The following is a 25,073-nucleotide window of genomic DNA, read 5'->3' as shown; positions in this document are numbered from 1 at the left end:
GCTGAAGCATTTATTTATTAGCATTTTTTCCCATTTAGAAACAAACTTAACAGTTTCATTGGCTGCATCTGACATTGCACCAGCTGTAGGGCACTAATCCTCAGTAATTGGATAAGCCTGACGCTCCATCTTTTCCTCTCTTCTTTACTTTGCCATTACCCTGTGACTCTTCTACCTTCCAGGCGATTGTCCCCGGCGTCACTGGGGAGACGAAGCAGGAGGCAGGGTGGACCATCATCTCAGAGGATGTTGCCCCAACATATATTGAATATTCCTCAGAGCAAAAAGGACTAGAAAAGTAAGTGTTAACGTCTCAGCGAAACTTTACCTCACATTTCATACTTGCATTGAACTCATACTGTGAAATACCTGGGCAAAGTTCGGAACGATGTTTTTTGTGAATGTTGTGAAGTCCTGTGCATGAGCAGCATCCTTTGTTGATGACAGTTTAGCTTGAATTTATAGCATAAGCGACAATAATATGCTATAAATCCATGCTAAACTGTCTATGTGACCAGAATTGCTAGAAGTGCACAAGATTATCATGCAGCTTGTATTTACTCCATTATAGGTAAATAAGTATGATATACAGATTTTGATGAGCAGTCTCTGTCCTTAGTTAGCTGTTCCATTAATGCAGGTTGAAGCAATGTGGAAATCTTTCCCTATAGCTACAGGCAGACATGCTTGATATTACAAGCTCAACTCCAGAAAAACAAGCAACATTTGGGGAAGTTTATTTCAGATCCACCCACCATCTCTACCCTGCAGAAACAAAAAAAGCAACTAGAGGCAAGTTAAAGCATGACTTTATGTTACATTACAGTCATATTCAGCTTTGTCTCACCGTTGCTAAAACCTAAAAATGTTTTTGCTACACACATTTTGAAACATTTGGCCTGCAATATACGAGTCACAGTGGTCACATCATGTGTTTGCTTTCTGATTGCTTGTAAACATTTCTTCTCAACAGGCTTTAAAACAGGAGACAGAAATCCTCTGGTTTGGTTTTGAGCTTCAGTATGCCCTGCTGTCCCAGTCCGCATTTCTGATGACAAGGGAAGACCTGAGTGATGTGGAATGGGACTGGGAGAAGCTGACTCAGGAGTGGAGAGGCCAACAAATGTGCCTACAGAGCAGGTACACTGCATCTCACAGATTTTTCATTGAATTGAAGCATTGAATAATGACTTTACATTAATTTTATATAACTTAAGAATTATTTAACCAAGCACATTGTTAATTGGGTGTTGGTGGGTGTCAGTTTATTCTTGCCAATTCTTATAAGTATACTAGTAGTAGTGATTCATACCTCCTCCTGGTGTTACTTATTTTTGTGTCAGGATGGCATCTTTAGAGAGCAGTGCTGATCTGATAAAGTCAGCGGATGATCTGATGGCGCTGATCGAACAAAAACTGGACGGGATTGTCCAAGAGTCTGTGAAAATCTTCTCCTTCACATTAGTTGATCCTAGACTGGTATCTGATTTAAAGGTACATCTCACTTTGTTTATACGATTAAAACTATTAATTCTGTAGTTAAATACGCAAACATTATTACTTATCACTAATGTTTTACGCAGGAGATGGATGCCAAATTGCAATCTGAAATTAAAAAGCTATCAGATCAAAGCAGTGAAGAGGAAACACAACAGCTAGAATCCCCATGTTCTTCATCCCTCCACCGAGCTCTCCATAACAGTGTCCGTCGTCTCAAACAAGCCAGGCAACAGCTGGAGAAGGTTCACTCAGCTGCCCGGGCTCTGGATCACTTCCTGGCTACATTGAGGGAAATCAAGGCAGAGGTCCCAACTCTGTTGGCAGACCAAGATCCCAGCAGGCAGCAAAACAAGGCAGACTGGGAGCAAGAGAGGCATTCTTGGCAAGCAACAATGCAGCAGAGGTTACAGACTGCTGCACAACAATCTGATAGTGTTGACTGCATTTTAAAAGCAGTGGGGATGACTCTGACCATGGGTGGTGCTACTGTGACTTGCCAGGATGTTGTGAAATCATTGTCCAAGCATGTTGTGGATGTGGAAGAAACGCCTGTCGGACCCAGGGAGCAGGAAAGAGAAGATGAGATAAATCCAGTCGGAAAAGAACAAATGTACAAAATAAAAAAAAACAGGGATGATTCCCCAGAGTGGGAGGGAACACTGGCGCAGGAGCACCACTCTCCCAAGATGGCCGAAGAGGAATCACAATTAGAGGCCAAAAGGAGCAGATTGGATCGAGAAAGTTATACAAAAACACAAGAAGAAGAGCACATAGCACAGTCGTGGAGGTCTAAGGAAGATGTAGACAACCAAAGAAGAAGAAGAAGCACCCTGGTGAAGGGGGATGAGGAAAGAGTGGTCCAGAGAAGAGTTGCTTTGTTAGGAGAAGTGAGGGAGATAAGGGGTGCAGCTGAGCAACTGGGACTGCAGGAACCCACTCTGCCTGCTCTACAGCAGAGGTAGAGCTCTGATTTTTACCTGGGATCAAAGTTTTGCTGTTGTAACCTGGTGTGGTGGTGATATACTATGATTTACTAATTCAGGACGAACAATTGCTCAAACGAATTTCAGATACTCTCATATGATCGACTAAATTTTGCGACACAACTGTGGCCATAGCTATTTTATGAACAAACCGCTAACAAGCAACAGCCATATAGACGGAAATTCTAGACATTTTGTCATCTATGATACTTACTTTTAGGGAAATATTAAATCCAGTCATGTCTATTCTTTTTTTTAATAAGATTATTCCAACATACAGAAGATTTCCCCATGTCCTATTCCATGAATGCTTCCCACTGTCCACTGATGACCCAATTGTTTCATCCTCTCCAGGTCACGTGTCTTGAAAGAACTCCAATGTCGCCTTGCTGGTTTGTTCGCTGAGCTGCAGCACATAGAAGATGCGTCTTCATCGGGAATCCCTGATGTCAGTCAAACTGGAGAAGTAGAGAATCTCTGGGAAGAGACAACAAAAACTGTCACTGAACGGTAAAGACAAGCACAGCAATTGATTTATTACCACTTCTGTGTTTTATAATTTACTACTATGTGACTCTAGTTGTGTTAGAGTTGGCTTGTGTATCTGTGTTATGGATCACATACAGGCTGGAGCAGTGTACTTTCCTAACAGAGCTGCTAAAGAGGTTTCAGAGTATTCGTGGTGACCTGAGTGGGACATTACAGAGAGCAGAAAGCACTATCAGTGAACAAGCCTCCTACATGGGAAAAGACAACCTACAAAGACTGCATTCTAAAGTATGTCAAAGTTTGATTTGCCTTTTGGTCAAGTGTAGGGCATCAAAATCATCCCTTTGTAGATTATTAGCTTTGTCTTTTTGTGGGCTGAGGTTGTTTATTAATTGTCATTATTTGTGTGAATATTTTGTTTCCAAGGTCCAGGAAACAAAAGCAGAGCTTAATGGCCTTGGGGAGCGCATAGAAGAGGTGAGATGTGTCTGCAGGCAGCTTTGCACCCATCTACATAAGATCCCAGAATGCACCATTATCCCATTTGAGAACGAAGCTGATGCTCTTATGGACCACTGGCTAGACGTGAGCTTATCTGTTTTCATTTGTTATTTTGCCAATTGTGAATGCTGTTTATTTTTCTCTTCAAAATTTACTTTATATATTTTGTTAGTCATATGGATAATGGAACAATGTTGTAAATTAATTGTGTTGTCACTAATCACCACACAGGTGGAGGAACCTTGTGGTAATATTTGCTTGTTAGTTGTCATCCCTTCACCGAGATTAGACTTGTTCCTCTGTGTCACATTCCTCCCATGAATTTTGTTTAATTGCCAGTTTGGAGCCTGTAAATTCTTCATCTGTACCACAGACCTCAAAAAATGAATAAAGACACACTGCTCTACTGGGTGACATGTTCCAAAAGCTCCAAAAATGTTTTTCCTTGTATCATGATCAGTCAACTGCACATGCCTGATGTCTACAGTACAATTATGAGGACTGAGATATGTTTGCGCAATATTTAAATTATGATCTATGGAGTGAAGAATCGTGTTACCAGGTGGAGCAGTGTTTGTGGTCTGTTTTTATTACTTTTTGGAGGTCTCTGGCACAGAGGAAGAATCTACAGGCTGCCGACGAGCAACTAAACAAACAGTAGATAAGAGTCATTGTTGGTATTATCGTCTCTATGGTAGGTGTAGACACTACGAATAATTTAGTAAATGTATCTCATTGTTGTGGAATCTATTATCTAAATTAAGAGAATATCACTGTAAATTTTCATGATCTTAGGTTTAGCAGAGTTGAGCAATGCAATATGAGTGCAAGTGAGTGTTCCAAAATTTTTTTCCAGATATCAGAAAGAACAGACTCCCATCTTGACAACCTGCATGTCAGCCTGACTCTGTGGGATGTTGTCCTGCAGCTAGGGGCAGAGGTTCAGAGCTGGACCGCAAATAAACTAGCAGTGTTTGCTGAGTCTCCATCCTTTCAGACCGAGAATGACATCAAGACACTGCAGGTAAAAGTGAAGTATTGCTGTGTAATATAGACTTTCAGAATGCTTTGGGCTGTTTTATGGGAAGTTAAACAATTTCTACAGTTGCTTTGAATAATTACGGACTCCCTTCTCATTGTCTGCAGAATGACATTGCAGCCCAAGAGGGGAGTATAAAGCATTTCCACCAAAGAGCCGCTGAAATTCAGTCGCTTCTTCAAAGCACAGAACTCCCTCTGGAGCTGCAGGTAAACATTTACTGCTCTGTAGCTCTGCTTTAGTGTTTGCAGCTGAAATACAACAGCCTAGACTGTCATATTTCAGAACATAGTTTAAACATGGCTCACACCTAGCTACGCTTTTAAGTTATCTATCTATTTCATTATGAAGAAAGATTTACTTTTTCGTAACTTAAAAATAATTTGAATATTTTTCTGTTTTGGTGTTTTGATACAATGTGGTGGAACAAATTGTGACTTTTTGGCAGCATTCAAAAGAATGAACCCTTGAACTGTGATTGAGTGGATATGAAATCACTTTTACATGTCTTTTTGGGGTGTCTTGATTTGATTTTGTGTGGTTTAGGTGGTTGAGACCCAGATAAGGAAGAAGATGGAGCAGCTGAAGGAGCTAGTTTCTGAAGCTGAGGATGTTTACAGGCAGATGGTGACTGCTAAGGAACAAATTACTTCCAGGATGGCTAAATGCTTCGACTCCCTCCAGATGATTGAGGACTCCATCCTTACTCTCAGTGGTTCAGATGTTGCAACAGTACTTGCAAAACTTAAGGTAAGTAAGATAGCCTTATTACTGACATATAATATTATGTCTGCCCGCAGTTCTGCTAAATAGAACTCATGTATGTGTAGTATTTATTGTTTTAATCAAAATAGAAATAAATTACGGTGTTTCTTTGAATCACCATATGGTTTTTTGTTTTCACAGTTTTAAACTAGTAATTTATAACATCTTCACTGATGTTTCACGTACTTTGAGGACATACAAGAGATACAAAACAGGATATAAACTATCAAACAGCAAATACTTCAAAACCTAGATTCTGATATATGCAAATTTTCTTGCAATAAGTCATAAAAAAAGGCATAACTCACATGAATATTTGCCATGCAATACAGTTTTCAGTAACAATAGAAAGGGAGGAGATTCTACCATCTTTAATCCAGATTGACAAACTGCTTTCTGTAGACAGAGCACACATTTTGCTGTTTAGAAAGGATGAAACAGTTAGTTATCTAAATTCTTGATTAGTTTGTTTGACTTCTTGTTTCTCCTAAACAAAGTATCCCAGAAATATAGCCAATGTCCATCAGGAACTAATACAATGTGTGAAAAGCAAGACTGATTATTTATACCATCGAAACAAAAAAAAAACTGTATCATCTCTTAAAACTCTACACGTAGTCACTTTAACATCTTGCCATTGAGAGCTAAGACTTTCGAATGATAATAACTAACAGTAACTCCTCGTCTAAAGGAACTATGTTGGCAGCTGCAGTCCCAGGATAAGCAAGCTGAGAGTTTGCTGGAGGATCTGCATGGCATGGCCTCTATAGCGAGTCCAGAGAGCCTGCAGAGTCTGTCTGTGGATGGGGTGCAGCTGCAAGAGGAATTCAGAAACATCCATCAGCTCTTCTCTGAGGTGGAGGAACGGACTGTGAAGAATATCCAGGATCTTGATAGGTAACAGACACCACACTCAGTAAATGTGTACAGATTTACAGACATCTGCGAAGAAATTTTATGTCTATTTACAGCCATGTACCACAGAAAACAGATCATTCCACATAATATTGTATATAACACATTACAGTAAGAACCTACTTAAGAAAGCAGCTGGACAGGAATAAATGGACGTTGGTCTAATAGTTGCTTGATTAATTGAATGTGCTTTAAAGATTTTCCTCAGAGGATCTGCATAGAATGAAAGCAGGCAAAACCTTAACTGAACAGACCGTAACTAAAAAGTCTGAAACAGGTGTGTTGCAGGACAGACTGTGTTCAGTAAAGCACAGAGGATGTATAATAAATTATATAACCTCATTCTTTACCAGAAACGCTATATAGTTCCCAAAATTAGTAATTGTTTTATATTAAATTGTTTTATTGATTTAATTGTTAAATCATACAAATCATACTTGTACTGTAATTGTAAAACTACAAAAGACATCAAGTTTGGATAAGTTTGTCTTTGTTTGTTGCGTTTTCTTTTTGTATAATTCAACTTGAATTTAAAGATAAGTTTTGTTACCACAAATGTTTTAGCCCTGTCTGCTCTTCTATTTTTTCTCCACTTATTGACGTCAGTATGCTGAATCCCAGTTGGTTAAAGTGATATCATGGTGAGAAAAATCTGACTAGTTCAACTTGTTTTCCCAAGTCAGATTTTTCTCACCATGATATCACTTTAACCAACTGGGATTCAGCATAGTGCACTCTACGAACACGTGCATGGGGCATTAGCATACCTGCATTCATGCTGTATTTATGTTGTAGGCTGCAAAGGGAGAGTGAGTATTTGGAACAATGGCTGCAAACTGCTGAGAAAAAATCGGCAGAGGAGGATGACGTTAGTTTCCTGCAAGAGGAAGAATTTAAACAAAGGTAAACAGTTTTCTAGGTGAAGACACCTAATGCTCTGTTAATCACACTTAAGTCAGTTAAGTCAAACACACTTAAACAACATGTAGTTGTTTGGTTTTGGGATTTTCTCTGAGTTTCAAGATGACACACAGTTGAAATATCAGTACAAGCTTGGTGACCTTGTCCTGACAATGCTTGTTTTTGTCTGCCTTATTCCTCATTTCAAAGTGTAAATAACCTGTAACTGATCAACTGTGTTTTCATTCCTCTTTCCCACAGGGTGAGAACAGAGCTCCTCTGCCAGCTGGTGTCTTCCTTAGAAGAGAGCACACTTCAGCAGTCCGCACCACTGGAAAAGACTAGAAAACTGCTGGAACGATACTACAACTTTAAAACTAATGTACTTGATGGTACTAATGAAAGGCAGAGTTCTCTGAGCCAGGACATTGAGGCATTCAAGGTTATGTCTAAGCGCCCACAATGCTGGATCAGAGATCTGAGACAACTTGTTGACTCTCCAGTTAGTGAAAGCCTTGGGATTCAGTGTCCTGTCGAGCAGAAACAAAATCACGCTCAAGTAAGAAGATCTTCACCCACTCTAAGCTGCAAAGTGTTTTTTACATCTATGGCAAATCATATTCTTCAACACATTTGAGAAAGTGGGCTCCTCAGGCCTTTTAGTCTGACTCAAATGTAGGCTGAGCACCGTATTTCTACACATTCTACAATCAGGCAAAATTATTTGTTATATACTTTTTCCATTTAGGTAGTTCTAAAATGGGAGTGGTTACATTCTGAAATTGTATAATCTATGGGTGTGATCACACAGATCTCTTTATTTATTTCATCTACAGTTGTTACTACTTGTTCCTAAATGGGGAGGTTCCTTTTGTCACGTACCTAGAGCTGATGTTACAATGACTAAATGGCTCAAAGCCTACTCTAATGGAGGGTTATATTGTCATTGTTTGTTAAAAGAGCAGAATCAAGAATTATTCAGTTTTCATTGTGCTGCATTCTGAATAGGTTTTGCACAAATATGTAAAATTATATTACAGGCTGTGGTAAGTGCGACAGCAGAAGGGGAGACTTGCCTTGAAGAGCTCAGAGCTGCCGGAAATAGCCTGAGCCAAAGATTGTGTGATGAGGATGACTTGAAACAAGAAGTTTTGGAAACTATTCAGACCACAGAGGAGAATTGGAGACAACTCCTGCAGTCAGTTGAACCTTATTGCAGGTGAGTGGAGCAAATGTATGGCTACTCCTCTGTGATGATGGATAAAAACACAATAGAATAATTAAGTATGAACAGCCTTGTGTCCCATGGTGTTTCAGTGTCCTAAAGGCTGATCCGGAGTTCACCTCCTCCCACCTGGCCGAGCAGCAGGAGGCTGGCTGCAGACTGGAAGACCTGAAGACCCAAACAGCTCAGCTCCCCACATTACTCCCCTGGCCTGGTACAGCAGAGCTTAGAAAAGCCTACATTCCGGCCTGTCAGCCGCAAGATGAAACTGAATCACCGCAAGTAACGCTTATTAGCCTGGCTGAACAGAGGAGACAACTGGCTGAGCAAACCAGTGATACCATGTGGAAAGATTCATCGTGGGCTGAGCTGGACAGGTGTTTGTCAGGACTGATGGAAGACCTGAAGGTAAACCTTCAACTTTTATTGATGATAATGTCTAAAGTAATATCTAAAGTATATTTTTGTTAATTGACATTGCAATGACTAATATACAAATGTACATAAATTAGTGCTCTGACGTTTTACAAAACCTTCCATTTTCTAACTGTTACTGACGTTAATGTTCTATAGTTCAAATCCTCCATGTACTCTATAATTGAACCAGAGCCAATAAACAATTTGAAATCGTGAAAAAATTATTTCAAAATGTTTTTACATATTTTATATAAAGTTGAACTGCTTAAATATAAAACAAAAGTCCTTGAGTTAATTCTTGAGTAGACATTTCTTAAATAACATGTTGACAAGAACTGGAAGGACAGCCAAGAAAATTACGGTTGTCAGTGCTATGTAGGTATAGAACATATGAGTAAACCAATGGTGAACTGCTAAATTTATTAACTACAGGTAATGGAAAATGCTAAAAATATAATGGATAAACGGCTATAATTATTACCTTAAAACAATAGATTAGCAGTTTTTAAAAGGTTCTAATGTAATAGTTAAATGCAAACTTGATTAACTCATCCATCTATTCATTATCTGTAACAGCTTATCCTATTTGGGTCACGGGGGGGCTGAAGCCTATCCCAGCTGTCATCAGGCAAGAGGTGGGATACACCCTGGACAGGTCACCAGTCTAAAGGGCCACAGAGAGACAAACACAGACTGACAACCCTTTGCACTCACATTCACACCTACTGGCAATTTTAGAGTCACCAATAAACCTGTGTGAGGGAACCGGAGGAAACCTCCAAACTCCAAACATATAGGCCACTTGATCAACCAATCACTATAAAATAAATTGAAATAAACATATTTGGAGCATTAGATGAGGGTTTAATTTCCAGGTTTTTGAGCTACTTTAATACAGGTGCAGGGTTAAATCAGACAAGAGAGGTTAAGAACCTCTGGTTTATTATAATCAATGAATGTTTAAAAGTAAGCCTTCTGACTATAGCTTTATGTGACCAACATGTCCACAGGGTGTGTGTTCCTGCCTCAAGGAAGGTGTGAGTAATGAGGAAAATTTTGGCCAGTTACTACAGGGCTGCTACCATAAATTGACATCCCTGCAGCACAGTGTGTCAGCCTGTCAAGCTCAGAAAGAAAGCTCCACGGAATTGCTCACTGATTTACCATCTCTGGAGGTGAGGACCATTAAATAAACCTGGTGAATCATGTACGAGCTCTTACAGATTTTGTTTCCCCTTCGTTCTGTATTAAAACCCCGGAAAATACATTTATATAAACGGGATGGTGAACATTTGACCACCTGCATACTATTTCTATTTTTAATAACAAGGATGTTTACCTGTCACTTTCTCCACTTTCCAGGCATTGTTACAAGAAATGCCAGACATGGAAAAACACCTTTTGGAACTTGTAGCAATCAAAGACTCTATTTCAGCCAGTGCCACAGCTGAGGCACAGGCCAGCTTTTTCCAACAAGTCAGCAACATGGAGAACCACAAGAGGGCAGTAGAAGGTGTCATCAGAGCAAAACTGAACCACGAGAGACTCCAGCAAGTGAAGTTTGAAGTCTCCTGTGTACAGACAGCACTGCAAGACCTGAATGAAATTATCAGAAAGCTGTTTGGGAACCATAAAGACTTGCCTGATATAAAGCAGCTCAAACAGCAGTGGTATACAATACAGGTATTATATAAAATGTTATAAAATATTGCTTTATCCTTTTTATAACAAGGCTGCACATTTAACAGATTTATCCACACATTTGTCCACACATCCTAACCTTTTTTGTCTTTTTCAGCTTAGTGATAACAGACTGACAGAGTTAGCAGCAGGGCTTTACAATCTGCAGAAGACTGAAGGTTCAAGCATCACACAAGAAAAGCTTCCTACAGATGTCATTGGGACTGTTGAGGCAGTTACCAAAGACATTGAGAGGTGCTTACAAGCTATGTAAATCCTAATTCCAAAACAAAGTCGCATTCCTCTGAGTGATTAACCACCCTAGTGTTTTTACTCACAATATCCATGCAGCTTTTTGATGTTAATCTAAATATAATGTTTGCAACTTTTAATAGCATGGATATTAAAACTTAAAAGTATAATAAAACTATATTCTTAGTGAACAAATAACTGCAGGATATTGAACTGTGAATATAAATTTCTGGACATAGACTTTTCGGGAGACTTAAAGATGTTTGTTGTGCTTCTGTTTAATTTCATATTCTATTTAAAGCTAAATGTGTCAGAGTTTATGGCAGGATTATTAGGTAATTTCCAGTGCTAATAATAAAACTCTCTTAAAGTTATTCTAGAAAAATGGTGGGTGAAGATTGTGATGCTTTTTTGTGATTATGAAAATGCACTCTTCCTTTATTTCTTGTTAAATTTTTTTGTTTGTTTTTTGTTTACATTTTAAAACTCACTCTTTTCCTATCTCTCCTTAATTTTCCTACTCTAGCTTCAGGTCTTTTTTTCTGCAAAAGAAGCAGCAGTGTGCGGAAAACACTTCTAACTTGATGAGACAGGTCATCAATCAGCTGCAGCAGTGGATTCAAACAGTACAGACTGAACGATCATCACCCAGCCAAGTAAATCACCGGATCTAATTTGATTTTATATTCTTTGATTTTATATTCTTTGACATATCGTGCCATAGTCTGACCGTGTCTAGTTTCCTTGGAAAACCTAAAATATCCTGTCCCATTTGACCCTGCACTTTATTTTAATACCAAGACTATTACATTTTGCTGTATCTGGCTTGGAACAGAAACCCAGAAATGTTCTTCTCTGCAGGACTTTTGTGTCTTTTTGTAGAGCTGTAAATGCCATAGGTCCACCCTCTGTGCCTACCTGAGTTACAATTTGTGGATGGTAGGATTCTGGTGAAGATGTGGCTAATTTAGGCAAAGATTTTCACTTTGTCATGACTTACAATGTTTCTTGTTTTTCATCCCCCTTGCTATGCAGTTCTTTAAGCTTACCTTTGATGTTCCTGTTTTGCTAGTCTTCCTAGTAATGTTCTTATGAACAGCCACAACTTTATATGATAACCATTTACTGATGGTGAATGGAAATAATCTTCTTGTAAAATACCTGAATATTGCAAAATGGCTGACATAAACATCATGTTTTACAGTGGATGAATACTAATGGCTTTCACTCAGATCCTCTAATGTCACAGCCAGGATGGCATTAGCGGTTCTGAGTGAAATTGCTCAGGAACAGCTGAATCATTTCCTATAAAATTCATACATACCTTGATGTTCTCCACAGGACAAATTGTAACTCAGTTATATTATGTTATTTTTCTGGTAATCTGGCCACCAAACGAATGCTATTACACTAAAATAAGATGGCAACATTAATAATTTACTTTAACAATGTCATTGTCAGAAGGTTTTGTTTGATGTTTTCACCACACCTTTGCTTTTGTACAGCCGCACAGAGCCACATGCATGGCTATAAAAGTATTGTTTATAGAATATGGGTCAATGAACTCCATTTACTTTGAATCCATCGCTCCTGAAATATAGGTTGAATGGCTTTAAGTTGTATATCTGTCTATGCTCTCATAGGCAGTTCTCGATGAAGGTTTGTGGCTTCAACAGTCGGTCCATGAAGTGCTCTCAGAAATAGAATTTCTTCAAATTTCTGTCTGTACAGAAGTCTCAAAGGAACTGGAAAATTGTGCTTTAGATACCCTTGATCAAAGCACACTTGCACTTAAAGCCCTGTCAAAACACCTGGTGAGTTTCTTTTTCATCATTGAATCTTATGGTACAAAACGATGATGGTATTATTTATTTATAATTTGTTTTGCTGATTCATATTTTTATAAAATTTTCTGTTTTTTTTTCTAAGGTCAGTCAAGGTGTTACTGAAGTGGAATTGGAGGAAAAAGGTTTGACATGTGTTGAAAACTTTAGAAGTGATGATGGCCCACAATACTCAGCTTCACCTGATAAAACTATGGCAATGTGTGGTCCAGCGTCTCTTCTGTCTTTTGTAACAGATAACAAGGAAAACACAGAAAGTGATCAGAATGACAACAAAACAATAAGTAAGGGCACTTTATTTCCTCTGATACAAGGGCATCATCCTCCCACTGAGCCTGGCATAAAAACATCCTCAGTGACAAAACCTGATGACATTAACCCTTTTACGGAACATCTAGCAGCACAGCCAGAGACATTTAAGATAATTAATAATTCTCAAGTTAAAGAGAGTCACTGTGAACAAATCAGCTTGACCCCAAAGAAAGTGTTCACAATTGTGTTGGACATGAAGCCACAGCAGCTGCAGAGTAATGATGTTGGAGCTGATGTTGGCCCTGGATGCTCTCATCAAGCAGGAATGTATGATGCAAAGCTCACAGAAGTTTCAAGTAATCAACTGCTTTCAACTTTACTCAATTCTAAATCAGACAAAACAAACTTGAAAAAGCTTAATTCAGCAGCACAATCAGACATGTGTAAAGCAGATACTGACGTTGAAGAAGAGGAGCTTGAGAACACCAGTGTGCACCAAAGGAAAATCTTTACAATAATGTTGGACATGGAGCTGCAACAAAAAGAACATATTAAAACCAGCACTTTGGATTTGCCAAGGTGTTCAGAAGGAGCACAGCTGCATGATGAAGAGTTTACACACTCATGTGCAGAATTAATATGTAATGAGGTGTTCAATTCCTCCACATCACGTGATACAGTTGCAAAATGCCAGCTCACTGGTACACATGCAGAAGAAGCAACCTTGCAAGGTGTCAAGCAAGAGGGTGTGAAAGACTCCTGTGACCCTAAGGAGCAAAGTACGAGCTCAGTCTTGTGCACTGTGGGGGATTCTGTGCAAACTGGAAATGCCTTAGCTGAAACACAAAAACCTGTTGGTGACAACAAACAGATTGTGGGTGCTGATACAGCACAGAGCACAATTAAAAGACATGCAGAGATGATAGAAAATGCAAACGAACCACCTGAATTCTCAAAGTCCGGGCTTTTAGAAGTGCCAAAAAAACGGGCCACGGAGTCACTGCTTAAAGACAAAAGTGAGTCAAAGCTACAGTCATCGGTGGTAGACACAAGGGTGTCACATGGACAGGTACGTTCAAATCAATTTTCTTTTAAAATATAGCTTTTGTAATTAAAGAATATGTTCCAATGCACTATGAAAGTGTAAGTAAGCTAGCACAGATCCCAGATCCTCTTACTGTAGGAGTGAGACTCCTCACAACATTCTGTCTGTGCTGTAGTTAGGGTTGGCAGTGATTACTTGCAGCCTAATTACGTTTAAATTCAATCAGATATCAACTATTTATATGTCTTTGACCTTGATCATAATGTTTTATACGCAAATCTTCAGATTTTCACGTAATTAACGATGGTCTTCTTTGACATTTACACATCATCCTCCTTTCACTGGAAGTTCTGCATCTGTAATTTTATGCTCTGTCCTATATTTTGCTGTAACTTATTTGCTTCTCGAACATATTTCTCTCACTATTTGGCATTTGAATGTCATAATTCTGCTAGTCTAGTCATACATTTTAGGCTTTTGTCTTTTCTCACAATATTGCTCATCAAGTAGAAAGAATGTTCTTTTTCTTAGCACAAATGGATAAAATCTGTGATGTATATGCACAGAATTAATTAACTGCCAATCACAAACGGAATTATCATATAAAATATGCAACAAAATGCAAAAGTTCATGTTGAACATTGAAAACAAGAGTAATTAGATTGCTCTGTTAATCCTGGCATATGTTCTATGCAAAACCACATGCACATTACTGCTTTAATAGCAATGCCACTCTACATTTTTGGCTTCTGCAAATGTGGTAACTGCCTGTACAGTACATGCAGGTACGATACAGTACTTGGCCTCTTTCTTCAGTACATACATGTTCTTGACATGAACAGACAGCTTTGACATGTTAGAGATGCATGCACCATATTAATCTGGTTTTCAGTTCCAGCATTACAGTTGGCTTTGTGGTAAAGGATCCTGATCAGGTGATGTTTCCAATAAAATAAGCTACAGTAAGAAAAAGAAAAAAAAAAAGATCTCTTCCTGCTCTAGCTGCACCCAGCTCTACCACAGACTTTGTCCTGCCCAACATACATTAAAAGGCACCTCCCCTGTTTTTAATGAAGTAACCCAGCAGGTCATGCCATGTATTGGTGCTCGCCTAGTCTTACCAAGTTATAACAGATCAGTCATTTAAAGAGGCAAAACAGGCTGCACTTGGTAGATGAATAGAGAGTTCTTTTCCCTAAGGGCAGAGTGCTCCCTACCCGGGCACATTCTTATCTTAACTGCACTGACTCACTTTTCCACCGTCAATACTAATATTTCCCACTGCGGAGCTGACGAAAAGCGGGAAGCTCTGGTATTATTTATTTATATGTTATTTATATATTTATTATTGGTGGACAAACGCAGAGAAAAAGGTGGCTAAAGTGTGACAACATCTCTGTCTTCTGTGTCTGCAGGTTGAGATCCAAGAAAGCATGGATCCCACAGCACTCGGTATGGCAGCTGATCTGGGTGCTGCAGAGATGACAGATGGATCACCAGAATCCTACCAACACAGATCCACAATGCAGGATATTTTATCCAAGATACAGAGCGTGGTGGAAAAAATTACCATAATAAATGTGAGTATCAATTGGTTTTAATTTGAAAACAATTTGCCAGCTTCTCCCCCTCTGACTCTGCTGTAGTTTTACTTTATTGCAAGACATGCTGCATTCTAATAAACTGTCTTTATTAATCTACACTACACTGAAGTAAAAAAACATTCTTAAATCACTGTTTATGGCACAAATTGGTATTCTGTAGCAATACAGAAATGATATAATATACAATATGATATAATATATATGAAATGAAATGAAAATTCTTTTCAAGCATTTTAGTAATATTATTCAAAGCATAAACACACAACGTCATGTGTCCCAAAAAAAGCAAGAAGTCTATTATAAATGCATGGAACAGTGAACAGATAAGAGTACTGAAGCAGTGTTATAACTGATGTTTGTGTATTTCCATGATGCTGCTGATATGTCTACAGGAAGGATATATGAGATACAAAGATTTCCTGTTTGGTCCTTAGTGGGTCTAAATTTTCACAGTATACAGTTTGCTATGTCAAAGTTTACAGTAAATGCATACAAATGATTATTCCCCCATTTCTACATAAATAACTAATTCCTGGTAGATACAATTATGTTGGTTATTAAGTTTTTTGGCACCCTAAAGAGTTAAAAGTTCCTATGTCTTGTTTTTTTCCAATCTGTTTTTGACATTGCTCAGTTTGTTGGTTTTTTTACCTTATTTTCACAAACTCTGCCTTCCCTCAATCTAAGTTTCCTACCACATTTATTTTATTTATTATGATACAGAGGAGACCACACATTGATTTAAAATGGTACCTGCAGTCCTGTCCTGGAGAGGCAGACATTCGGTTGGTACAAACTGTCCAACAGGTTCTGGCATGTCGATACCAACCAGCACAGCTTGGCATCACTGCTATGGTCAAACAACTGGAGCAGGCAGAGGTATGTGCAGGATACAGTATCTGTGCAGTTTTTCTCTACGTAATGTACTCAAACTTCTGTGTCATATCTGAATTTTACACTAATATGCTAAATACGATTAATCCAATTTTATCAGATTGAAGAACAGGCAACAATGTAACAAACTGTCTAATCTGTTCTAAAGCTGGTTCTGCTTATTGCAGGAGTACAGGCGCTATGTGGAAGAACAAGTAGCTACTATGAAAAGCTGGAGCGCTACCATGGTGTGTGACCCAATCTTGAAAAGAGCTGAAGAGGAATGGAGTGCAGCATTGCTAGATGCCTCTGCCACAGTGCAGGTCAAAGCAGCACAGCTGGAGGAGGTCAGACAGTATCACAAACACATGAAGATGGCCAGAGCATTCCTGGAGGTTTTAGCTGCTGAGAAGGAAAAAATGAGCTTGTGAGTAATCTTATCATTGGAAAGTAACCTTTGCTGCAGTTAGATTATTTCTTTATGTTGCATATATGATGTGTTACACTAATGTTGTCTTTTATTGGTGTCTGTAAGAAAAGCTTTGGAAAGCAGTGCTGTTCAAGCTGACAAACTTCATGCCCTGATGCAAACCATGAAACAGAAGAAAAGTCTGGTGGAAGAGCTTCTCCAGTTAAGTAGCAAGTTGTCAGTTCACGTAAGTGGTGCAGAAGGTTCAGGTGCTCCTCTTGCCTGGCTTGGAGGTGTCCAGGAGGAATGGAGGCTTTTAGAAGGAAGTATCAGGAGAGCTTTGCAGCATGCTACAAACTCCACCTCTCAATTCTTCCTTCTCATGAAAGAGGCTGAACAACTTAAAACCAAGCTTGAAGCTCTTCAGATATCCAAGTTTGAAAGCTGTGACTGCAAAAGTGATTTAGAATTAGTTTGTGTGAGCACAGATCTAACATTGTACAACCAGCTTTATCTACATTTGCAATCCCAGTCAAATGTTCTTTTCCACTTTTGTTTGGGTCAGAGAGAACAGAATGAGCTCCAACTCAAACTTCAGGAGCTGGGATCCTTGCTAAATCTCACTAAGGGAAAGCTGGACATTTCCAGAAGCGTTTATTCCGTTAATATCAACAAGCAACTTCGAGACTTGATCATATGGGTTAAGCAGGCGGAAACTCATATCTCTGTTGGTAAAAAGTTAGCTCTTTTCCCTGAAGAGGCTCGTATTCAGATAAGTGAGATGACGAAATTCCAGACTGATATTTTGTCTAGACGGTGCAAGATTGAAGAGATGAAAAACATTGCCTCTGACCTGGAAAAGGACAAAAACGATCTAGTGTTAAAGACAATAGAAGACCTCTATGAAGCAATTACTGATAGCTTGGATCATACACATGACACCATGAAGAAAAATCTGGAGGAGAGGGAGAAACTGTTATCCCATCTTACTAGCATGGATGCCTGGCTGGCAGAAACACATGCAACAAGAGATCCTTGTGCTCATGTTGAAAATGTTTCCATAGCTGACAACCAAACTCTGGAGAGTGAGCTGCAGAGTCACAAATTAGCCACTGCAGCAATAGAGAGCCAGCTAAATCTGGTAGAAGCAATGGCAGAAAGTTGCAAGGACATAGCAGTAGGGCTAAGTCCAGGAGAGAGCCACTATCTCGTCAACAGAGTGTCAGGGCTTTGGACACAATTAGATGTATTATTAGCTCATGAGAAAGCAAACAGCTGGGAGCTAGAAGAGCTTATTCATGAGCGAACCACTTCAGAAGAGGAATTCGAAACAATCCAAGCAAGCTTAAAGCTAATTGCCAGTGACCTTGAGCAGCAGAAATTCCCCATTATAGAGGAAACCCTTTCACGTTTGAAGCACAGGGTAATTGAGCATCAGTGTCAAGTCCAAGAGCATCAGCACTGCCAGCATGCCAAGCAAAGCTCTCTACTGAACACCATTGGGGAACTGAAGGACAAATGCAGAACTCTTAGTCTTAATGCCTTGGAGCAAGATAAATATCTGAACCTGAGGAGACAAATGGAAGAATCTAGAGACATTGCCAAAGAGCTAATTAAGCGTGCCAAAGACAAAACACTGAGTGTAGATGAGAGGTTCACACTATCTCAGGCACTTCTGGTCAAACTTCCCTTGGTACAGAGACAGTGTCAAGAAGCAAGTGACCAACTGGAAGCCATAGCTCAGGAGCTGTATCCATCTGAACTTAATTCAGAGAGGCAGAGGATTCACCGCACAGTGGAAGCTGTGGTTTCTTTTGAGCATTCTGTCACTGTTGATATCAAAAACCTTGAGGCCCAGCTTCTTCTAAGTATGCGCTTTTCTTCTGAACTTCCTGCCTTAATTGAACTTTTCCAAAGAACAAGAATGGAACTAGAGGGAGCCAAACCAGTCAGTCCAGATGAAAAAGCAATAGAAAGTGCCCTACAGAGGTACAGGGTCATTTGGAGAAATATGGAGTCTTGGATGAGAGTGTTGGAATCTCTGGGACAGAAAGAAAGTATTAACCTGAAGAACTACACAGACCTGTACTCTCTTAAAGATGAGACCATGCAAGAGTGTCATTTACAAATGGTAAGATTAAATATTCTGAATTAACCTTGCCCATTTTTGAGTATTTTAACTTTTGTTAAATGTATGTTACCCTTAAATTATGCATGATCATGTGTCCACCAGGAGAGACTGTCCCAGGCTCGGGAATCCTTGAGGGCTTACCATTGTGCTGCTCAAAAAGCAGTAGGCTTTCTTCATAATTCTCAAGCCATGTTTATTTCAGCATCTGGCGGGTTTTTAGATTGTACTGAGGAACAAAGACAGATCCAACAGGTTCTAGAAGTTCTAGAAGATGGATTTCAGGCTCATATCTGCCACCTTGTGAAACTGGTCACCAAGCAAACTTGCTTCTCTCATCCGAAGACGGAGCAGCTCCACATCAGCATTCTCAGCCAATTGTTGGTGGGAAGAGCTGTACTCAAAGCACAGGCCCAGCACAGGATGGAGTCCTCGCAGAGGTACTGATGTACTTCTATATAATATTATGTCCGATGATGTGATTGATTTTGTATTTTCTGTTTTAAAAAATGTAAAGTAATATGCCTACAAGACACTTTTTAAACAGGTGTTCAGTAAGTCTGCAAAGCAACAGGAGCTATCATGAAGAAATACAGCAGCATCTCTCGGAATTTGAAACAAGGCTTTCAGAATGCGCTATGGCACAAGTGACTTCATATGACAAATGTATAGCCCAGCAAAAGAAAGTTATGGTATGTAAATTACAGAAGTAATTCACTGCATGTTTATCTTTGTATGTATGCAATTTAGAATTTTCCATTTTTCTCCTGCATGAAGCTACTAAAGATGGATCTCCAACGCTTTGCTGGAAAAATAGAAGAACTAAGGTCAGGATGTGTAAATAAGGGCTGTGTGGCTGGTAAAGGTGGTGAGCTAAGAGCCCACTGGAGGCGCTGGCTATCATTACAGAGACATGTTGGTTTCCTGATGGCCCACACAGAACAGAAAGAAGAGGAGTGGAAGGACATTACTATGAGTGTGAGTTCTAACAACCAAGGATGTGCTTTTGCATGTAAATATAAACACGACAGAATGTATGTACAGCAACATGTATACAAATGTCTTATTATTTATTGCCTGCCAGATGTGTGTGATATTCCAGAACTAAAAAATTGGTGCATCATAATCCTCCTCTAATTTAGCTGACTCACCATTTTGCCAGTTGCATTGTTTTTATTTGCTTTCTCTGAAATAATTACAGTGCAACATTGAGTACAGGACATAAAGTACAGAGAATGGTATTGTATCAATAATACTGAAGATTACAGTATATTTTCTTTAGATGGAGCAGTGTTGCAGCTTGTTAGCCAGTCTTCAGGCCGAGGTACTCGACTCTTCCAGCCTGACCTTCACTCATGAGGAACCCCACCAGCTTCTTGCTCAGGCTGAGAAGCACCATGCCAGTCTGGAGCAGGAGCAGCAGGCCTTAGCATCCCTGGAACACCGACTTGCCCTGAGCTTTTCCACTTTTCAGCATCCCAACAATCCTGGACCTGTTGGGAAAACACTGGTAAAGATTAAAGAGAACTTCAAGAGGTGAGATTTGTTTAACATGCATGTTTGTGTGGGAAAGTGTGTCCTCATTTATCAGAGGTACTGAGATGCTGCTTTTCTCCACAGTCTAAGAGAGAGAAAGATTCTGGTGGTAGCTGCAGCACAGGCAGAGGAGAAAAAGAGACAGCAGATTCAAGAGAATATAGAAGAGGTGGAAAAACGCATGTTATCCATTCTTCCCACACTGCAAGTCTGTTCAGATCCAAGCAAACAACAGGTCAGGGAAATTTTGTATGCCTAATAACTTTGGAAGGTATTATTTATGTTTATATTATATTATTAGTAATGTAGGGGGTCTGGTGGAGCATCTGGTTGGAATACAGAAGGCCACGGGATCCAATCCCAGCCCACTAGGGTTGGCCCCCATCAAGGGCTACCTTGTTCCCAGTCCCCAGCCGGGATAAAATAGGACGGTTGCAGCAGTAAGGGCATCCGCCTTAAAAACTCATGGCAAAAACACGTTCTGCTGTGGCGCCCTCTTAAGGGACAAGCTGGAAGCTGTTGTTTTTTTGATATTTTTATGTTATTACTTGTAATGTAATGTCAGGATTCAATTAGAAGCCTCCTGTGAATTATGTTGGGTTTGCAGTTCTTTTATGTTGTATGGCCATAGAATATGTTGGTGAAAAGTTTGCTCCAGTCATCATTCTCTTTCAAATACTGTATAATTTATTTAAAATTATATTATATAGTGAACTTGTTAATGACTGTCGGTTCTTGTTATGCCTTTAGCCAGAAATTAAGTAATAATAAGAAATATTCAAAGACATTTATTGTAGCACTAAACTCTATTTCACCCTGTTGTGTTTCTCATGTTTGTCTTGTATTTCCACACTTACAGGAGTTCAAAAAGGATTTGTCCTCACAGAAGGCCAAACTAAAGTCTATTATGGATGGTGTGCAGAGCCGGTATGATGTGATTCCAGCTTATCTCAGCAGACGGTTAAATGAAGTTCAGCTGTTTCTGCAAAGAGCAGAAGAGAAGGTATAGAGAAAGATGATAAATCCAGCCTCAGCAACACATAAATTCTCTCCCACCAAGGTTTTGTAATTATGTGTAATCATCCTACAGCTAATTGAGAGCAGCAGCGTGTTTCAGAAGATTACTGGAAAAATGGCGGAGTTAGCTTCTGGTCTTGGGAAAATAAAAGTGTTACTGGAGCAGCAAAGTCCAACAGTCAGTGAAGCTCAAAATCTGCTCAAGGTGCGTGTATTACTTGGTTGCTCATGTGGCTGTATGTGAATGCTACATAACCCTGATATGCACATGCTTTTTTATATTAGTTGTGGTTTGAGCTAGAATCGGAATCAAATGATTGCACACAGCTGCCAACTAATTGTCTAAATTATGATTTTTCAGTAAAAGACTCAACCATGTATGCACTTTTCTTACAGCTGACACAAATCAGCTGAAACAATCACTGTTTCTTGTTGTAAAAAGAGTTTTCTTGTTCTCCAGCATGTATGGGATGAGCTAGATGCATGGCACAGCCACTTGATGCTCCTGGAGAATGAGGTTCAGGATCTTGCAGAGGAGCATCCAGATCAAGCCCACCTCCTCATAGACCGGCTCACACATCCACTGCAGCTCTACCAAAACACAGCACAGATGGCCGAGCAGCGAACCTCATTCCTCAGCAAGGTTTGGCATACTTTGTTATATTTACATTGAAAACTGTAATGTACTTTTATGCCCAGATTTGTATAGAATTTTTTTTTTAATCAATTCATCAAACTTAAAAATAGTCAGCCTTGTACTTTTTGTACTTTTATGAATGCAGGAAAAGTGTTGACATGAGGTGGATCAGGAATATCAATGTGGAAAGTAGCTTCTAATAAAGTTCTAATATAACTTATACCATTCTGTATTTTCTGTACTGGTGTGTCAGATCCCTGCGTGTCTTCAGGAGTTTGAAGACATTTTGTACAGCGCCTCCTGCTGGTTAGATGACGCCAAGATGTGGCTCAGCACCCACTGCGCATTCACAACAGCCAGAAGTCTCCAAAATCATGCAAACTCTCTACAGGTCAATGACACGAAGATAAAAAAAAAAAAAGTTTATATGCTGTATTTTTATGTATTATATTTGTTCCTTTATGGGTAATTGTATGTATTGAGGTTTCAGCACTCTCATGATAATATAGTTGGTCTATGTCACATGCCAGACACCTAATCAGCCACACTAACAGACACTTTTCATTACTGACCACAGTAACTACATCCGTTTTCACATTGATTATGTTAATTATGATTTTATCTCATATCCTGAACTATAGCTGGTCCTGGACGACTCTGAGAGAATCAGGAACACACTACGGGACTTTAGGTTGGTACTGGCTGAGATCTCTTCTGTGTGTGACATCAGTACAGAGGAGGAGAGGCTGAAGCAAAATGACCATGAAGTCCACAGAATGCAATGCACCATCTTAGAGCCACTGGAGCAGCTGCTGCAGGCTGTTGAGGTAAGAATTTAGAAACGAGGACTTACTCTTCCACTGTGGATACAGAGAGCTGTGATGTCAGTGTAGCATCTGCATATAGTGGTCTTCAGTCATGTTGCGCTATGGTTTTAGGCTTTATTATAGACTTAACTGGTTTTTAGTGACCCCAGATGGCAGAGGGAGGACTCTGTTAGACTACTTTTTAATGACCAATTATACCACCTGATTCCCTTTAGGACCCCATACAGTGAAGGTAATAGGGAGTTGCATTGTGTCTTCGTAAATTTAGAGAAAGCGTATGACAGGGTGCAGAGAGAGGAGCTGTGGTATTGTATGAAGAAGTCTGGAGTGGCAGAGAAGTATGTTAGAGTGGTGCAGGACATGTATGAGAGCTGTAAGACCGTGGTGAGGTGCTGTAGGTGTGACAGAGGAGTTCAAGGTGTAGGTGGGTCTGCGCAAAGGATCGGCTCTGAGCTCCTTCTTTTTTGGTCTGGTGATGGACAGGCTGACAGATGAGGTTAGACAGGAATCTCCGTGAACTATGATGTTTGCAGATGAGATTGTGATCTGTAGTGAGAGCAGGGAGCAGGTGGAGGAAAATTTACAGAGGTGGAGTGCTGCAATGGAAAGCAGAGGAATGAAGAATATCTGCAGCAAGACAGAATAAATGTGTCTGAAGGAGAGGGACTCAAGCGGAACGGTGAGGTTACAGGGAGCAGAGATGAAGAAGGTGCAGGACTTAAAGTACTTAAGGTCAACGGTTCAGAGCAATGGAGAGTATGGAAAAGGTGTGTGCAACAGGTTAGAATAAAGTCAAAGAGGCAAGATTGATGTGGTTTGGACATGTTCAGAGAAGAGACTGTGAATATATTGGGAGAAGGATGCTGAGGTTGGAGCTGCCAGGCAGGAGATCTAGAGGAAGACCAAAGAGGAGATGTATGGATGGAGTGAAAGAGGACATGAAGTTAGTCAGAGTTAGTCAGTGTGAGAGAAGAGGATGCAGAGGGTGGGGTTAGATGGAGGCACATGATTCGCTGTGGGGACCTGAAAGTAAAAGAAGATTCCCCTTTGGGCAAATTAGCTGGAATCTTTGGAAAATATGACATGCGTTCCAGACAAGCAAGATACTTTTTAAAAAGTAAAGTCAAGAGAAGTCGGCAGTTATATCTTTTTCATTATAAATATACAGTGAGATTATTCCAAAGTTGCTGGAAATCTTGTTTCTAGGTTGTGGATTCTGTAGAGGCTGACCTGAAGACCATGGAGAAGAGTTTTCTGAAGATCAGAGCAATTTTATCCTCCATGGAAAACTCCAACATAACTCTGACAGAGCATCTTCAAAACCGACAGGTGAAGCAATCTAACTGTAATTCCACATTTCTTTTTTCATGGATATAACAACAAGATGCATAGAGAATATCCAAAAAGTAATAAGTAAAAAGTAATAAAAGCTTTAAACTAAGAGATTTAAGAAATAAGGACCGGCATGATTTTTTTGAAGTGAACAATTTCAGCGAATATAGTCTTTAGACACAGCTTTTTTTAATTACTACATTGCCAAGACGATGTAAAATTAACATATGGCTGCTAAAAATTTAATAAACAAAGCTTTTTAATTAGTGTCACACAAGTTACTGCAGTGGGAAAACAAACCTGCATTTCCTCTTCCACATCAATTATTTTGTAAGAAACAAAATTGAAAAAGTATAAGTTGTTCAGGTTCAGAGTAAAATGTATAGTGTATTATGTTTGATTCAAGCATTAGTGGTTTGTACCAATGTTTATTTTATACACGTGTTTACTGTGTTTATCTTAATAGGTAATCCTGGACAATGTGAAATCAATGCAGAAGACATTGGAGGAGATAGACAGATGCAAAGGAGATCTTTACCTACCACAGGGAGCAAAGGAGAACCTGATTGTCTTCTCCCAAGCCAGAGGGCTTATGCAGCAGCTGGAGGAGCTTGAACAACTCACACAGCACCAGGTCTCACACCTGGAGGTACAACATGAAGTCTGAATGCTACAGCACACAGAACAAATAGGTTTTGTTTTTACTGTAGATATTTTACTGTTTACTGTAGTTGATGGGTTAGACAAAATGTGCTTACAGTGACTTAAATTCAAAGTTTGTATGATTATGTAAAGTTTTTGTTTTTTACAAAGCATCCTAAAGGATGTTCTGAATATTTGTCACTGGAAGCAGACTTATGATCATTTCAATCCTCTGTGAGACCACAGTTCAATCTACTGCCT

General features: G+C 39.5%; 1 protein-coding gene across 12 annotated transcripts in view; it reads left to right on the top strand.

Annotated features, from left to right (window-relative positions):
- Positions 1-25,073, top strand: part of LOC137102841 (nesprin-2) — a 78,037-nt gene that overhangs the window by 15,505 nt on the left and 37,459 nt on the right. For all 12 annotated transcript variants that reach the window (XM_067482748.1, XM_067482747.1, XM_067482757.1 and 9 more), the window contains 38 exons: positions 183-298; positions 672-792; positions 974-1,140; positions 1,344-1,494; positions 1,584-2,458; positions 2,838-2,993; positions 3,110-3,260; positions 3,399-3,557; positions 4,330-4,497; positions 4,620-4,721; positions 5,059-5,262; positions 5,969-6,174; positions 6,988-7,095; positions 7,354-7,651; positions 8,133-8,311; positions 8,410-8,725; positions 9,745-9,909; positions 10,097-10,417; positions 10,533-10,669; positions 11,193-11,322; positions 12,310-12,480; positions 12,596-13,831; positions 15,223-15,387; positions 16,135-16,290; positions 16,473-16,711; positions 16,820-18,824; positions 18,927-19,261; positions 19,369-19,513; positions 19,599-19,799; positions 20,104-20,357; positions 20,442-20,592; positions 21,217-21,360; positions 21,448-21,579; positions 21,835-22,017; positions 22,265-22,402; positions 22,653-22,838; positions 24,045-24,167; positions 24,637-24,819. In XM_067482748.1, the coding sequence (XP_067338849.1) occupies positions 183-298; positions 672-792; positions 974-1,140; positions 1,344-1,494; positions 1,584-2,458; positions 2,838-2,993; positions 3,110-3,260; positions 3,399-3,557; positions 4,330-4,497; positions 4,620-4,721; positions 5,059-5,262; positions 5,969-6,174; positions 6,988-7,095; positions 7,354-7,651; positions 8,133-8,311; positions 8,410-8,725; positions 9,745-9,909; positions 10,097-10,417; positions 10,533-10,669; positions 11,193-11,322; positions 12,310-12,480; positions 12,596-13,831; positions 15,223-15,387; positions 16,135-16,290; positions 16,473-16,711; positions 16,820-18,824; positions 18,927-19,261; positions 19,369-19,513; positions 19,599-19,799; positions 20,104-20,357; positions 20,442-20,592; positions 21,217-21,360; positions 21,448-21,579; positions 21,835-22,017; positions 22,265-22,402; positions 22,653-22,838; positions 24,045-24,167; positions 24,637-24,819 (10,377 nt within the window). The remainder of the gene's footprint in view (positions 1-182; positions 299-671; positions 793-973; positions 1,141-1,343; positions 1,495-1,583; positions 2,459-2,837; positions 2,994-3,109; positions 3,261-3,398; positions 3,558-4,329; positions 4,498-4,619; positions 4,722-5,058; positions 5,263-5,968; positions 6,175-6,987; positions 7,096-7,353; positions 7,652-8,132; positions 8,312-8,409; positions 8,726-9,744; positions 9,910-10,096; positions 10,418-10,532; positions 10,670-11,192; positions 11,323-12,309; positions 12,481-12,595; positions 13,832-15,222; positions 15,388-16,134; positions 16,291-16,472; positions 16,712-16,819; positions 18,825-18,926; positions 19,262-19,368; positions 19,514-19,598; positions 19,800-20,103; positions 20,358-20,441; positions 20,593-21,216; positions 21,361-21,447; positions 21,580-21,834; positions 22,018-22,264; positions 22,403-22,652; positions 22,839-24,044; positions 24,168-24,636; positions 24,820-25,073) is intronic.

This window comes from Channa argus, chromosome 17, assembly GCF_033026475.1.
Source record: "Channa argus isolate prfri chromosome 17, Channa argus male v1.0, whole genome shotgun sequence".
Classification (NCBI taxonomy): Eukaryota; Metazoa; Chordata; class Actinopteri; order Anabantiformes; family Channidae; genus Channa; species Channa argus.
This window is presented reverse-complemented; position numbering and strand designations above follow the sequence as displayed.